The 14,726-nt window shown below is 55.3% G+C and overlaps 1 protein-coding gene across 2 annotated transcripts; it reads left to right on the top strand.

Annotated features, from left to right (window-relative positions):
• The first annotated feature begins 4,661 nt into the window (after positions 1 to 4,661).
• Positions 4,662 to 14,075, top strand: LOC111150242 (galectin 12). Of its 2 annotated transcripts, XM_022507668.1 has the most exons (9): positions 4,662 to 4,953; positions 6,658 to 6,746; positions 6,873 to 7,086; positions 7,921 to 8,040; positions 8,555 to 8,593; positions 9,212 to 9,238; positions 9,754 to 9,842; positions 13,089 to 13,236; positions 13,746 to 14,075. In XM_022507668.1, exons 1-9 carry the CDS (start codon positions 4,885 to 4,887, stop codon positions 13,890 to 13,892), a joined length of 942 nt encoding a protein of 313 aa, XP_022363376.1. In that variant the 5' UTR covers positions 4,662 to 4,884; the 3' UTR covers positions 13,893 to 14,075. The 2 variants fall into 2 exon arrangements, with proteins under 2 accessions (XP_022363376.1, XP_022363377.1); XM_022507669.1 differs by lacking the exon at positions 9,212 to 9,238.
• The last annotated feature ends 651 nt before the right edge of the window (positions 14,076 to 14,726 follow it).

The following is a 14,726-nucleotide window of genomic DNA, read 5'->3' as shown; positions in this document are numbered from 1 at the left end:
CCCCACCACCCTCTCCCGACCCCCCCTCCCTCCGGTCACCCTCAGTTTATTTTGTGACATTAAGAGTCTCTTATGGTTTGTCTCCCTCCCAATCCCATCTTGTTTCATTTATTCTTTTCCTACTCCCCAAACCACCCATGTTGCTTCTCGACTTCCTCATATCAGGGAGATCATATGATAGTTGTCTTTCCAATGAAGTATTTTTTTGTAAAGACTTCATTTATCCATTTGAGAGAGAGAGAGAGAGAGAGCAGGAGAGGGGAGAAGTTCAGAGAGAGAAGCAGACTCTCCATGGAGCTGGGAGCCTGACATGGGACTCGATCCCGGGACTCCTGGATCATGACCTGAGCTGAAGGCAGTTGCCCAACCAACTAAGCCACCCAGGCACCCCCAATGAAGTTTTATATTATTCTTCATAAAGATCTGATCTTCAGTATATTGTGTTTTTCCCTCTACTCATTGTGAAGCTTACCCGGTATCCTTTCATTTATTGCCCTTGAAATTTTAACATGCATGCTTAAAGTCCAAAATTAATATCTTAAACACCCCTCTGCAACAATGCAAGGATGTCAGGACATTCACCTCTGTCTTCCTCTCCCATGTTATTTTAGTTTTGCCCTTTTTTTTACCCTGAATTCACGTAATTACCATTCATATATCACACAGACATTCATTTAGATTTGCCGGTTGGCCACTACCACTCCTCATCACTCCTTCTTGCATTGCAAACCTTCCCTCTGATGTCATCTTTCTTCTTCCTAAAACATAGTCCTTAGGAATTCCTACCATATATTTCTCCTGGCTCTCATGGTGCCCAGATGAGACCCCACACACCCTTCCATCAGGAAGTAAATACGTCTGCTTCTGTTTTTTTCTGAGGTGGCACCAACATCGATGGCCAGTGCTAAACTACATTGGGTTTCAGTAACCAAAAATGATTGGAAAGTGACAGGAACCCAGCAGGAAAGAGAGAGTCAACCTACATGGTCAAGAGCCATGGGTGAGGAAAAAATCACGCTACATCAAGTTTTTGGTTGAGATTTTTCCCCAAACTTATGTTCCATGGGGGAGGGAAGACTGTTCATAGGATAAACATCAAAGGAATGAAAAGTGTTGTGTTAGCCTACTGAAGTTATGGGGGGTGTTTGTTCTTCCCATTTTACAACACTTCCATCCAGATGGTTCGACCTCTGTGTGAGGGGGAAATGAATAAAAAGTGGCTGGCTTTGTCCTATTGGTTTTCTCCTCCAGGAGTATGTCGTTGCTCTTCAAGTCAAAGCTCCTTGAGAGCAAGAGTGATTGCCCCTCCCTATAACGACCATAGCACCTTGTTGTACAAAATGGCCGCAGACGCAAACACTCTTTCACAGGGCAGAGCAGCACCCAAATAAGTTGAAACTGTCTTCTCCAGAGTGTATTAACAAGCTTCCAGGCAATAGCACCTCCATTCCTTCAACAGATGCTGACTAAAATACAAACAATCATAAGAGAATATTATGAACAATTATAGGCCAACAAATTGGGCAATCTGAAAGACAGGGGTAAATTCCTAGATACATATAAACGAACGAATGTTCAGGGACTGAACATCTCCTGTCCAGGCCATTTCCTGCACCTTCCCCCTCCCCCAAAATGGTCCTATCTGGAATTAGCCATCTCCCCACCTTCCAGATTGAACCCGCAGCTTCTCTGTTTTTCCATTAGTTCACCAGACTCTTCCCAATCCTTTGGTTCAAGATGTTGGAGGCTTTTCTTTTTCTTTTCTTTTTGGTCTCTATTCCTTATCTTTCTTACCAGCCAGCTATCCAGTTCTGTCGATCCTTCCTGCCCAGGATTTCTACTCATTATCCTACTCTCTGTTCCAGGATGGTGCAGAACTGGTCCCGAGAGAAGGAGGATCTGTGAGACTCTCCAGGGACCTGGAGGGGAGCCAGAGAGACGAAGGCTAAGATGTAGACCAAAGTAGGTGAATCTGGACATTAGTTTCTCCCCAGGCCCAGAGTTATACCCATGCAAGAGCAGGGATAGGGGAAGAAGTTGCTAGATCAAAGAATGGGGGAGAAAAGGGCACTCTGAGGTCCCCGATTATGATTCCCTGGTTACTAACTGGTTCCTCATAGACAAATAGATAAATTTGACTCGATGACGATCTGCAGCCGGTGAGAAGAGCAGCCACCTCGTGTGGGCTTGTGCTAGGACTCCACAGCTGCTGGGGAGAGACAGAAGGTGCTGGTGGTCGGATAGGAGCCCGAAACCACAGCTCCGGGTAGTCAGTCATTCATTCTTTAAATACATTTGAGCACTTGCTTGGTGTCAGGCTTGCTTGGCGCTGAGGGTCTAAGTGTAAATTTGCCCTCATGGAATTTATAGCCGGGAAATAGGGGGAGGGGGAGACAAACATTAGACAATTCTTCGATATATAATGACCAGTTATGATAAGGGCTCAGAGGGACAAGCCCAGGTCTAGGGAGCTGGGGTGGAGTAGGGGCACCAGCCTGGGGCAGGGAAATCCCTCCCCCATCCCATCAGTATCAGGGTCATCATCAGGCCTTTCCCCTCTCCCAAAGTTCCCCTCCCTCTGGCTCAAGAAAAGGGATTTGCCCTCTCCCACTCCTGGACAGACCCACAGACACGAAGGCCCTCTCTTACTCTGTAGCCTCGCATGTTCCACAAGCTCTGGAGTCATGCTTAAGCCCAGCCAGGTCCCTCGCAGCTGTCAAAACCCAAGGAAAGGAGAAAGGAAATTCACCACCTTCTTCCTTCTGCTGCGGGCCCTCATCAGTCCCCACTCCCGACCCCTGCAACGGTCCTGGTGCTCCAGGGGGAGACCAGCTACAACCATTCCTCTGAATTGTGCTCTGTCCCCCAAAATCAAATATTGAAGTCCTCACCCCCAGGAAATAGAATGAGACTCTATTTGGACATAAGGCCCTTTTTAAAAGGGTAATTAAGGTAAAATGAGTTCATATGGGTAGAATTCCAGATGATTTGTCTACTTATAAGAGATTAGGACACACACAGATCAAGGGGCAACCCTCCACAAGGCTCAGTGGGAAAAAAAATCCTTGTGGACACCTGGATCTTGGGCTTCTAGCTTCCAGAACCATGAGAAAATGAACATCTGTGTTTAAGCAGCCCCGTTTATGCTATTTTGCTATGCCGCCCTCCTTCCTCAATTCAGAGGGGGACTGAGGCCCGCTAGGAGGGTGGGGGAGGGCACTTTGCTTCAGGCTGAAAGATGGGCGCTGTGAGGCTGGGAACAGGACCCAGGCCTGCCTCCCAGCAGCAGGGCCCCCTGGCTTGCCCAACAGGATTCTCCACCTCAGTTTCTCCTCCACGGTGTGCATCCGGATTATTCTGTCTAAATACACCTCTGATCGAATTTCCCCATACAAGAACCTCCTGCAGTCCAGCTCCTCCTACCCAGCAAGATCTGAGCAAACTTCCTGGTTCCGCACCCCAGGCCCTGCCGGTTAAGGCCCCAGTCAGTGAGGGCTTCTCCAACACCCACATGCATCAGAATCACCCCGGGAGCACGTGAAAATCCCAGGCCCTCGCCACCAGAGAGATTCCCCTTCCATAGGTCTGGGGTGGGGCCTGGAAGGACACATTTCTAACGAGCTTCCAGGCCACGCTGATGCCACACTTGAGGAGCTCGGGCTCCGCTGCGTTTCCCCAGAACCGCCCCTGCGCCTGCTCGGCCATCAGAGCAGCTTTCTTCTTCCCTCAGCTCCCCAGGCCCTGGAGCCTCTGCCCAGCCTGGGCAGTCGCCAGAAATCCCGGGCTGCCAAGTCCCACAGGGGGCTCAGATCCTGGGACCTCCCAAATCGGGATAAAGTGGAGGGGTTGTGCCGCCTTTTAAAGGGAAGGCTTTAGTGGAATTCGAACCAAAACTGGAGTGACTCCAGTCCAAAGACTGGGGGATCTCAATGAAAAGGCAGACAGCTGGGTCCACCCCCAGACCCCCAGACACAGACCTCCCGTGGAGACACTCTTCAGAAGTCACCCTCTCAATACACAGATGAGCAAAGGGAGTCACAGAGAGGGCAAGGGACTTGGCCCAGGGCACACAGCACGCGCACGTTAAGCAGAGGCTGAGCTAGAGCCCGGGTCTCCTTGGGTGTGAACATTCTGCCCACTGCATCTCACTGCCTCTTCTGAGCCTCCAGGGGGCGCTCCTCTCCCCCTGCCCCTTTCTCACCATCTTCCACCTCCTTTCTGACCACAGCTGGGCCCTGGCATTTGTAGCTAAAGCTGAAATGGAGCCCCCAGGGGATTATAAATCATGCAAAAGGGGGAAAATGGGGGAAAGGGCAGGGGAACCTCTCAGCCGGGAGGGGAGTCGGGCATGCAAAGACACTCAGCCAAGTCCAAGAAGCTGGGGCGGGGCTTGTCCTGGGACATGCCCACATGTGCCACTCACGGACCTCCGACTGGGGAGGGCTCGGAGGGGAGGCCGGGGAACCACAAACAGCAGGCCGGAAGAGAACCTGCCTCTGCCCTCCCTTTGCAACAGCTCGGCGGCGCTTCAGAGCCCAGTGCAAGTGGGGACAGGGGGCTGGTTAGTTAGCTGCTTAGTTCAAGCTTCTTGCTCCTGGACTCGGATTTCTGCTGACAGCCCCAATCCAGCTGGCGGGACTGGATCTGGGGTGTGCACCAAGGGTGGACCACTGCCCAGTGCTGCCCTCTCAGGCCTGCTGCAAGGGGCACCGGGACCCTGCTGGACCCAGGCTAACTGCCTGGGTTAACCGCTGAGGCTAACCGCTAAGGGAGTTGCCCTGGCACCTCAGATCCTGGCTGGGAAAGGCAAGTCCGGCCAGTGGGGGCAGGGCCAGGGCTCCTGGAATCAGGATCTGCAGGCCGAGTTGGAGGTGCTCCATTCCCATGTCACCTGGAGAAAAACTGGACCCACTTCCTGAACCTTTCATCCTGCAGCCGCCCATCTTCCACCCGGTGAGCAGCCACTCTGGTCTGGAATCTCCAGGTCCCAGGGCTTCCCCCCCCCCCCACCCCCCCGACTCCAGCTGGACCCAGACTCCCAGGCGGTGGGTGGAGAGGCCTTCGGTTTTGGGCCATCCTTTCAGCACCTGCTCATAGACTCTGGAAGGTCCTCCTGAGCTTAGCGAAGTGGCTGACCAGCTAATTCCCACTTGGGTGCGAATGATGGGGCTCACCAGGTCCTTTCATTTTAAAAGGAATAGAGCCTGGAGTCAGGGCTGTGCTCCTATCATGTGAAGGGGGCCAGGCTAGGAGGATCTGGGGCTCTTGGGGCACTGAGTACCTAGGGTGGTCTCATCTCCAGCCTGGAAGAGAGTCATGTTGGAACCTCCAACTCAAGGATGGGTGTAGGGGTCCCCTCATGTCCTCCTCCTGCTCAGTGCCCACATGGATTTGCTGAAGTCTGTTTTTGCTTTACAGAAGGCTGAACACCCAGCACACTCCTTCCTCCCATTAATAACGCTAATTATCACTTTCTCTTGACTTGGCCTTCTCCCCCTGGGAGAGCTGTGGCAGCTCGGTAATTACTACAGCCCAGGCCTGGAGCCTGGGAAGTGGGAGGGACGGCAGGACTGAGCCTGGCTAAGCCTTGGGCCCTCCGACAGCCAGCCGGGAGCTCCAGCACCTCCCCGGATGCCTGAGTAATGGGGTGAAGCAGCTCCCCAGTTTACAAGCTCCCTCCTTGCTCTGCAGGCTGCGAGCTCCTACCTGGAGGGCAGCACTGTTGGGGCTCAGGTCCTTCTAGGTGGTTCGGAGAACACGTGAAAGCCAGTCTTGGTTGTGCTGATGTGTACCTGGGACGTGTTCCCATTCATTCTGCAAACACATATTCACAGCCCACACTGTGCCAGGCGAGGCCCTGAGCACAGAAGGGAAAAACAGGGCTTCAGCTCCAGCTAGCCTGAGCCTCCAGCAGAAAATCCAGCCCCCTGCTTTCCCTGTAAGCCCACCAATGGCCAAGCTGGCCATAGAGTGAAGCGTTCCGGGAACACAGGGGACGGAAGGAAAAACTCAGTCACCATAGTGGGCAGTGCTTGGAGAAGGTGTCAGAGAACCTCGAAAGTCAAGTTGGATCTCGCAGGGCCAAGGGAGAGCAGAGGAAGCGGCTCTGAAAAGGCAGAGAGTTGTAAACGTGTGTGTTGTGTTTTAGGAATTCTGCATAGCTTCTGTGTGGGGAGAGGTGAGCCTGGGATGGTAGGCTGGGTGGTTGTTGGGTATCTCTCCTGGCATCCATATCAGGGTCCCAACTTGTCCAGCCTTCTGCCTGCTGCCCGTCTCCCCTGCCCCCAAGTTCCTGGGCTTGAGCCAGTAAACAGCCTCAGGACCTCAATGCCGGGTGCTGGAGGTCAGGGCAAGTCTCACTGAGGACCCTTCTGTGCCCAGGGAGCTGGGAAGAGGGGCAGGGCTGGTGCTCCAAGGGGGCGATGGAGTTGAACTTGGCTTCCCCAGGGCAACGTGGCTTTGACATGTCAGGGTCCAGGAAAGGGGAAAAGGTGGAAGAGAACCCTAATTTTCCCCCCATAAGGACATTTTCTGTTGGGGGCAGGAGAATGGAGTTTTCTTGTTCTTCTCTCCCCCAACCTCTGCCCACCTGATGTGGGCATCCCTCGTAAGACCCATTCCCCAGCCCCATATGGCAAGCTTTCCCCCCTTGTTCAGGTGGTTCCTTATGTCGTGACAATTTTCGGTGGCCTGCGTGCGGGCAAGATGGTCATGCTACAGGGAGTGGTCCCTCTAGAGGCACGCAGGTAAGGGGGTGCTCTGCGGGGCTGCTGGAGCTCAGCCCCAGAGGCATTGAGCTGGAGGCTCCTCTCTGCCTTCGGGGTCTCGGGGTTTCCGACCAGGGGTGCCCTTTCAAGAGCAGCTCTCCCCAGGTTCCAGGTAGACTTCCAGTGCGGCTGCAGCGTGCACCCCCGGCCGGATATCGCCGTCCACTTCAACCCTCGCTTCCACACCACCAAGCCCCACGTCATCTGCAACACCTTACACTCGGGGCGCTGGGAGGCCGAGGCCCGGTGGCCCCGCGTGCCCCTGCAGAGAGGAGCCCCTTTCCGCCTCCTCTTTCTCTTTGGAAACGAGGAAATGAAGGTGAGGGGAAGGGATGGGCTTTGGCGTCTAGAACCTTCATCTTTCTCCTCCTCCTTCCTTCCACCAAATTCTCCACGTCACTGTGAGGAGGAGCATCCCCGGGAGGGCTTAAGACCTGAGAGGACTGAGCAGCCGCTGAGCCTCGCTCCAAGCTGCCCTGGGCCCACGTGGCCTGGGACCCATGGCGGCAAGAAAGCTCTCTCGTGCCTGGCCCTGGCCCTGGCCCTGGGGAGGGCACCAGAGCCATAGTCCTAGCAAGTTCTTTAAGAGCCTGCAATGTGATGGGCTCTGTTCTAGCCCCTCAATATCCACTGGTTAGAGCCTCACGAGGTGGGTAACTCACACCCTGCCCATCTCACGATGGCAGAGGGGGCAGGGCACAGGGAGCGAGAACTCCCCTTCAAGGCTTTCTCCATGGATGGGAACTCCTGCCAGAAAGATGGCAGGACCTTGACCTCTCTGGGGGAAAGGGGAGCTGATGGGAGCCAGCAGCAGAGGGAGGCCCCTGTGGGGGAGAAGTCATCTGGCCTCCTGAACCCCCATTTCCTCACCTGGGGCTGGGGCTTCTGCTGCTGCTGAGGGATGGCCTAGGGAAGTGCTATGTCGGGGCAGAGGGACAATCAAAAGGGCCTTGGTTCCGAGGCCAGCTGTGCAACCTTGGGAAGGTCACAGAAGCTTCCCACGCCTTGGGCACCTCGTCTGCCAAACGTGCCTGTCTCCCAGAGTGGGTGTGAAGTTAAACGAGGGACGGTCCAGGTAAGAGCGCCCCACGAGGCCAGGCAGATTCAGTGCACACTAGGTGCTGCTGAGCTGTCTGTCTGTCTGTCTCTCCAGGTGAGTGTGAATGGACAACACTTTCTCCACTACCGCTACCGGCTCCCGCTGTCCCGTGTAGACACCCTGGGCATATTTGGTGACATCCTGGTGGAGGCTATTGGATTCCTGAACATCAGCGTGAGTTCCCTGAGTGGCGACGGCTCCTGCCTCCCCCTGGTGTCTGGGCGGGCCCGGGAGCCCCTGCTGCCCCAGGCAGGCCCTGTCACACCTATTACAACCATGGTAGAGGGGATCCATCAAGGTGTGGGATTCGAGCCGGGTTGAGAAGGTATCCACAGAAGGGGACCCGAGAGCAATGGCCAGGAGGTGATCTGCTTGGACACTTGGAGCCAGGGGACCCAAGCATCAGTAGCTCTGTCCTTCACCCCTGAGGAGCTTATGGAAAATGCAGATTTCTAGGACCCGCCACCAGACATGCCGACTCCCTAAGTCTGAGGTGGGGCCTAGGAATCAGCATGGGCAAGTGACAGGTTTGAGAACCCCCAACAAGGCCTGCAGGGAGAGTGAGGACCCACCAAAGCCAGCCTCTACCCACCCCAGGGCATCAGCAGGGTAGGCGGGAGCCCTGCAAATGACTCGCAGAGCTCGGCGGGCCTGAATCCCACGTGTTGCGTCTCCTCTTCCCTAACAGCCATTCGCGGAGGGCGGCAGCGAGTACCCAGTTGGATACGTGAGTTTCTGGGGAGCAGGCTGGTCCTCATGGTTCTGGCCACACTAGCTGAGCCACCAGTGTTCCCAGCTCCCCTGGCTTGACCTGCTACTCACTGGACTTGCCCAATTTGACAAAAGCCAGCTGCCCCTTCCCTCACTGGGCAGTTGCCATGGATACTGGTCGCCCCCCTCATTGCCCACAAGCCTGGATTTCCCTCTCCCAGCCCAAGCTGGGGTCTGCTTGGGATGATGGATGGGGTGGGCTGGCTGTGCAGGGTGGGCAGAGCCCCAGGGCTCCTATCAGAAGATCCCGCCAAATTGGAACTTTCCATTGCATCCACCAGGCGAGGGAGCTGGGGTCGGCCTGCAGGACAGAGGGGGAGATGAGGTCCAAGGCCACACAATAAGTGAATGACAGGACCCTCTGTGCAGGTCTAACACATTCTTGCAGACCCAGTGTCCATCTGAATCTAAGAGGGCCCCCCTCAGCGCTCTCATCGTTCACCTGTGTTGTTTTTAAGAGAGACAAACCCCAGATACACCCAATTCTTCATAATAATATTGAGAAGCTCTCTTTCGCTGAGCAAACTCTGCATGGTTTCCATGTCTCCTTTCTCTTTCTTTCTCCCCTCGACAGCCTTTCCTGCTGAAGAGCCACAGCCTGGTGAGTGACCTCCCTCCTGGGTCACCTTGTGGAGGTGTCGTCCTGCGGAAGTACCCCCCCCCGGTGGGAAATGCCCCCAGCATCAAGGTTCCCCCTTCCTTTATAGAAACCTCCAGCTTTGTTTTCCCTTTTCTCCATTTATTCTGCATACCATTATCTGAGATTCTTCGGTGCCAGGCTCCAGAGCAGAGGGACCAGCCAGTCCCAGCCCTCCGGTGGCTCACAGGCTGCTGGAGGGACAGACCAATGAACAGGCCATGACAGTCCAGGATGCACCAGTGGGGGACATATTGTTGCTCACGGCCCCCGGGAAGAGGGGGCAACCACGGAGCTCAGCCCTGAAAGGCCAGGGAGAGCCGAGGCCTGCGGTAGATGTTTGATAAATGAGGATAGTTGAGTGTCCTCCTGGCCGCATGCCTAGAGACAGACACCTGCCGCAGGGCTCCCCTGGGGGCAGCAGCTCTCCCCAGAGCCCTGCGTGCCTCCCTTCTCAGTCATCTCCCATCTCCCTACAGGAGGTGCCCTGCTCGCGTGCCCTTCCCCGGGGTCTCTGGCCCGGACAGGTCATCGTGCTGCGGGGGCTGGTCTTGCCGGAGCCCAAGGAGTACGTATCCACATGGAAGGGAGGGAGAAATCTCCGAATCGATGAGCTCCACAAGCGTCCCCTCTTCCATCTCTAACACCACTGCCCCGTCGTGAAGCTTGTGGCTGCGAGTGTGCTCAGTGCTTAGTCCCAACCACTGAGCACTGGACGGTGCCCAGTGCTCAGGTTGCCCCCACGGCCCCGACAGCCCCAATTCTGGAAGAACCCTCCCTGCCTGTCCATCTGTTCAGGCCAACCAGCCTCTCATCGCAGGTGCCAGCTGGGGCCTCTGGAAAGGTCCTTTAAGGGCTCACGCTGAGACCCAGATAGAGAATTCAACCTCTCAGGGTGACACGGCACAGACTTTGGGAAACATGGCCAGGGAGCCCCAGAGAGAGGGCCTGGTGCCTGGCAGTGGGAGCTTGGAGCCATACACCAACAACACGGGTGCTGCCTAATCTTTCCAACAGGGGGCGCTCCTGCTCCACTCCCGAAACCTACGCACTCCAAAGACACTTTCGCTTTCCTTTTCTTTCTTTTTTTCCTTTCCTCCTTCCCTCCAGCTGGAATTACGTTAGATTTCATGACTTTTCTGGACCCGATCGCCTGGGTTTCACTTCCGCTGAGGGCACTTACTACCTGTGTGCCCCTTCAAGGCAGTTACTTTTCCTTTCCGTGCCTCAGTTTCCTCGTGTGTAAGAAGAGGTAATAATAGTGCCAGCTTCAGGGCTGGCGTGCATGCTCAGAATTGGGCCGGGCACACACTAAGCGCTCTACCAATGTGGGGATCATCAAAATGATCTCCGTGGAGGGGCGGGAGGGAAGGAAAGTGCCCTGTCTTCTCCCTTTCTGTTTCGGTTTTGTTTTCTGGAGTCCCTGACCTCAGTGAACTCTTGCCCTGCCTGCTCTTTCTTGAGCGGGTCCTGTGAATTCTGGAGCAGGTGCGCACCATAGCCCCAGACAGCATGAACCTCCAGAGCCAGGCACAACAGGGTTGGAGTCCTGGTTGGAGTCCTGGCTTGGAGCCACACACCAACTATACAGATGCTCCGTAATAGCTCCAGTATGGGACCATGTGGTCCCATGAACAGTGCAGTCCTTGGGGCAAGTCACGACAGCCCTCTGAGCCTGGAGTCCTGAGTTTCCCCATCGGAATAAAAGGAGAGCGATCATCTCAGTCCTACAGGGAAAATGAAAAAGTTCCCAGGGTTACAAAGAATACCCTCCCCCACAAAAACTTGGGAGACATGATATCAAGTTCATGTCCTAGTTCAAAGTCAAATGGCTAGTATCAGGGACACAGCAAGTAATCAAACTGCTCTTTCTCGAGGGCCAGACGGGTGACAAAGAGCGAAGCCCTGGGTTGGGAAGGAAATGTGGAAAGAGTTTTTCCATAGAGCCACTCAGGCCCAGCCTTCTGATTATTTTTAAAGAAGAAGCAGGAATCCATCTTTCATATAAACTTTCCCAGTTTTGGAACATGGTATGACCTTGAAGTTGAAGAACACTGTGGACCAGCCAGGACATTTCTTTTCTTTTCTTTTTTTTTTTAATTTATTATTTTATGAAGTGGTGTGCTACTTTTTTTTTTTTAAGATTTTATTTATTTATTTGACAGACAGAGATCACAAGTAGGCAGAGAGGCAGGCAGAGAGAGAGGAAGGGAAGCAGGCTACCTGCCGAGTAGAGAGCCCGATGCAGGGTTCCATCCCAGGGTCCCAGGACCATGACCTGAGCAGAAGGCAGAGGCTTTAACCCACTGAGCCAACTAGGTGCCCCCAGCCAGGACATTTCTACAGGCCATTTGGGCCATGGGCCGCCAACAGGAAGACTTAGCAGTGCCTGGCGTTCAGCGAGTCCACAGTAAATGCTGTTACTGTTTTTTTCTGGAATCGACTGCGGCTTGAACTGGACAGAGGAAGTCGCAGTTGGAAGGCACGGAATTCGTCTGCATTAAAAATCTGTCCTTCCCTCTCCATCCCTCCCCACAGCACTGAGGAGGGGGGGACATGGCTGCAGCTGCCACAGGACTTCACTAGGTGTCTGAGGACAGTCCGTTACCATCCAGGGCTGTGCAGGACAGGGATGGGAGAGGCAGGGAGACACTGAGGCCTCTAGGAGTTCTCAGGCCAATGGGAAGGGCTTGGAGCTGGGGGCTAGAGGCTCTGTGTGGTGCACTCTCCAGGACCCTGGCTTTCCAAGCTTCTTCCCAGTGGTGAGCCCTTGCTGGTTCCTTCCCAAAGCTGGAAATGTCCGGGGCGTCCTCCTAGAACATATCCAATGTAGGTCCCTGAGAGACCCACCCAGGGTGCACCTTCCCCAACCCCCACACCCCCACCCCTCCGCTTCCATCCCCTCCCCCTGCTTCGCTGTTCCATGCTATGCCTCCTGGTCTCCCTGGTCTCCCGGCTGTCAGGCTATTATCAACCACTTCTTGATGACCGAGGCATCAGCCACCAGTAACTTCAGAGGTGTTGTTTCAAAGGAAGCTCTCTGGACATGAAAAGGAATCTGGCTCCCCTTTGAGGGGCAGATGCCAGGCAGCAGAAAGGTGCCAGATCTGGAGTCCTGCGTTGTGCCCAGCCCAGGCCAAAGCCTCGAGCTATTACTAGTGAGAGATCCAGCCATGTGACTTCTTGTCCTTGTCACTTACACGGGCTGCTGAACCTCAAGGCACAGGATTTCCGGGAGGACTCCATAAAAATACCTACTGTGTGCCAGGCACTCGATAACTTTCACATACCCTATCTCCTTTGTTCCTGTCAATAGGAGGGATTGGACCGTAGAGTGATATTTGTTACACAGTGGGTGTGATATGTGCTGATTACATGCCCGGTGCTGTTCTAGCACTTTACACAGGAGAGCTCGTGAGGCAGGTACAGTGCCCTTCTCCCCACACTACAGAGCAGGAAATTGAGGAACAGGGACGTGAAGTGACCTCCCCAAGCTCCCAGGACTAGGAAGCAGCGGAGCAGTGTTGAACCCAGGTGGCTCACACCTCCACGTGATTTGCAAAACACTTAAGACGACACAGCATGGAGCACCCTGCACGTGTTAGCTACTACTAATACAATTCTCCCCATCTCAAGGGGGGAAACAAGGCTCAGGCAAGGTCTTTTGCTCCCCCAGGGTCCTCTAGCCTGTGGATGGCAACGTGGGGATTCCCAGCCCCTCTCAGCTGCTCTCCCACATCCGTCCCAGCACTTAGGTTCTGGCAGCCACGGCTCAGAGGAGTCACGGAGCCCCTTCTCCCTCCCCTTCTCATAGCTTCACACTGAGCCTGCGGGACGAGGCCGCTCATGTGCCCGTGATGCTCCGGGCTTCCTTTGCAGACAGAACTCTGGCCTGGGTCTCGCGCTGGTGCAAGGAGCTGATCTCAGCCCCCTTCCTCTTCTATCCACAGCGATTCTTCGAGGTCAGTCGGAGCCAAGTGGCCTGGTCTCTCCAGGGCGGGGCACAGAGCAGCATTCCCATGGGGAGACAGGGGTGCATCCTAGCGCTGGGAAGCCAGAGCCTGCCAGGAGAAGCAGACATCCCAGCCACGGCTCTCAACCCTCCATGCACCCGCCAGCGATCCCACTCCCAAAACGTGGATTTAATCAATCAGAGCAGACCCTGGTTATTTAACCGCCCCCCTCCCCGCAAGTGACTCCAAAGTGCTACCACGGTTGAGAGCCAGCACTCGTGAGAAGGCAGTGGGCACAGATGGTGGGACTGAGGCCCAGGGCTGGGATGATCCTCATGGAAGGTCACAGCAGTCTGGTGATAAGCTGGGCACCCAGGCCTGTTCCTTCCCACAACCGGGTGTCCCACGGTTCCAGTCTTTGTGACCTCCGAGGGGAGAGCTCGCTGGGTGGGGAGTCAGGCAGGCAGTGGAGGGTCAGTCTGTCCAGAAGCCTGTAGACCCCTCCTGTCCTTTTCCAGGTGCTGCTCCTGTGCCAGGAGGGAGGGCTGAAGCTGGCGCTCAACGGGCAGGGCCTGGGCGCCACCAGCCTCCAGCGGCAGACCCTGGAGCGACTGCGGGAGCTCCGGGTCAGTGGCAGTGTCCAGCTCTACTGCGTCCACTGCTGAGGAATGAGCCAGGGACCCCACCAGGGAAGGGGAGGGCCATGCCCGGCACCCCTTGGTGTAGCTCCACTCTCTACCCTTCCTTGAACCGTGTATCTGTCACCACCACCAGAGTCTGCAGGGGCTTTGGGTCCCACATCAGAGGGAAGCCTCCTCCAACTCGGGGCCCCCTCCACCAGGAGCCTGGGACTTGGCTCTCTCCTCCTGCAGGCCCTAGACAGGGGGCAGGGGGAGCAGCCTAACAAGGACACTCAAAGGTACAGCGGCTAAGGGGCACCCGGGTGGCTCGGTCAGTTAAGCATCCAACTCTTGGTTTCAGTTCAGGTCAGGATCTCAAGGTCATGAGATCGAGCCCCATGATAGGCTCTGCACTCAGTAGGGAGTCTGCCTGAGAGTCTCGCTCTCCCTCTCCCTCTGCCCGCCCCCTCCGCCCTGCTCAAGCTCTGTCTCTCAAATAAATAAATAAAATCTTTTAAAAGGCGAAGACAACAACAACAGTGGCTTAAAGCATTGAGACATGTGTTTCCTTCTCATCTAATAGTTCTGGGGAAAATGGTCCCCGGTCAGGGGTGCAGCTCTGCTCCCTGTGGACCTTTAGGAGGGTCCCAGCCACGGTGCCCGCATTCCCAAGGCACCGGCACCATCTGGGGGGCTGAACCTCGGCTGCCACCATCCCTAGGTTTCGGTCACTGAGAAAATAATTAGGGAATGTGGACGAGGCCCACTTGCTTTCAGAAGCCCTGGCCTAGGCTTGGCACACCCTGTGTAAATTCGCATCTCCTCCACCAGCAATAGGTCACGGGGCCACGGGGGGAAGGAAGGCTGGAAACGAGCTCT

The sequence above is a fragment of the Enhydra lutris genome, unplaced genomic scaffold, assembly GCF_002288905.1.
Source record: "Enhydra lutris kenyoni isolate GAN:26980312 unplaced genomic scaffold, ASM228890v2 scaffoldscaffold22, whole genome shotgun sequence".
NCBI lineage: Eukaryota > Metazoa > Chordata > Mammalia > Carnivora > Mustelidae > Enhydra > Enhydra lutris.
The sequence above is the reverse complement of the archived record's forward strand: the minus strand, read 5'-3'. Positions and strand labels throughout refer to the sequence as shown.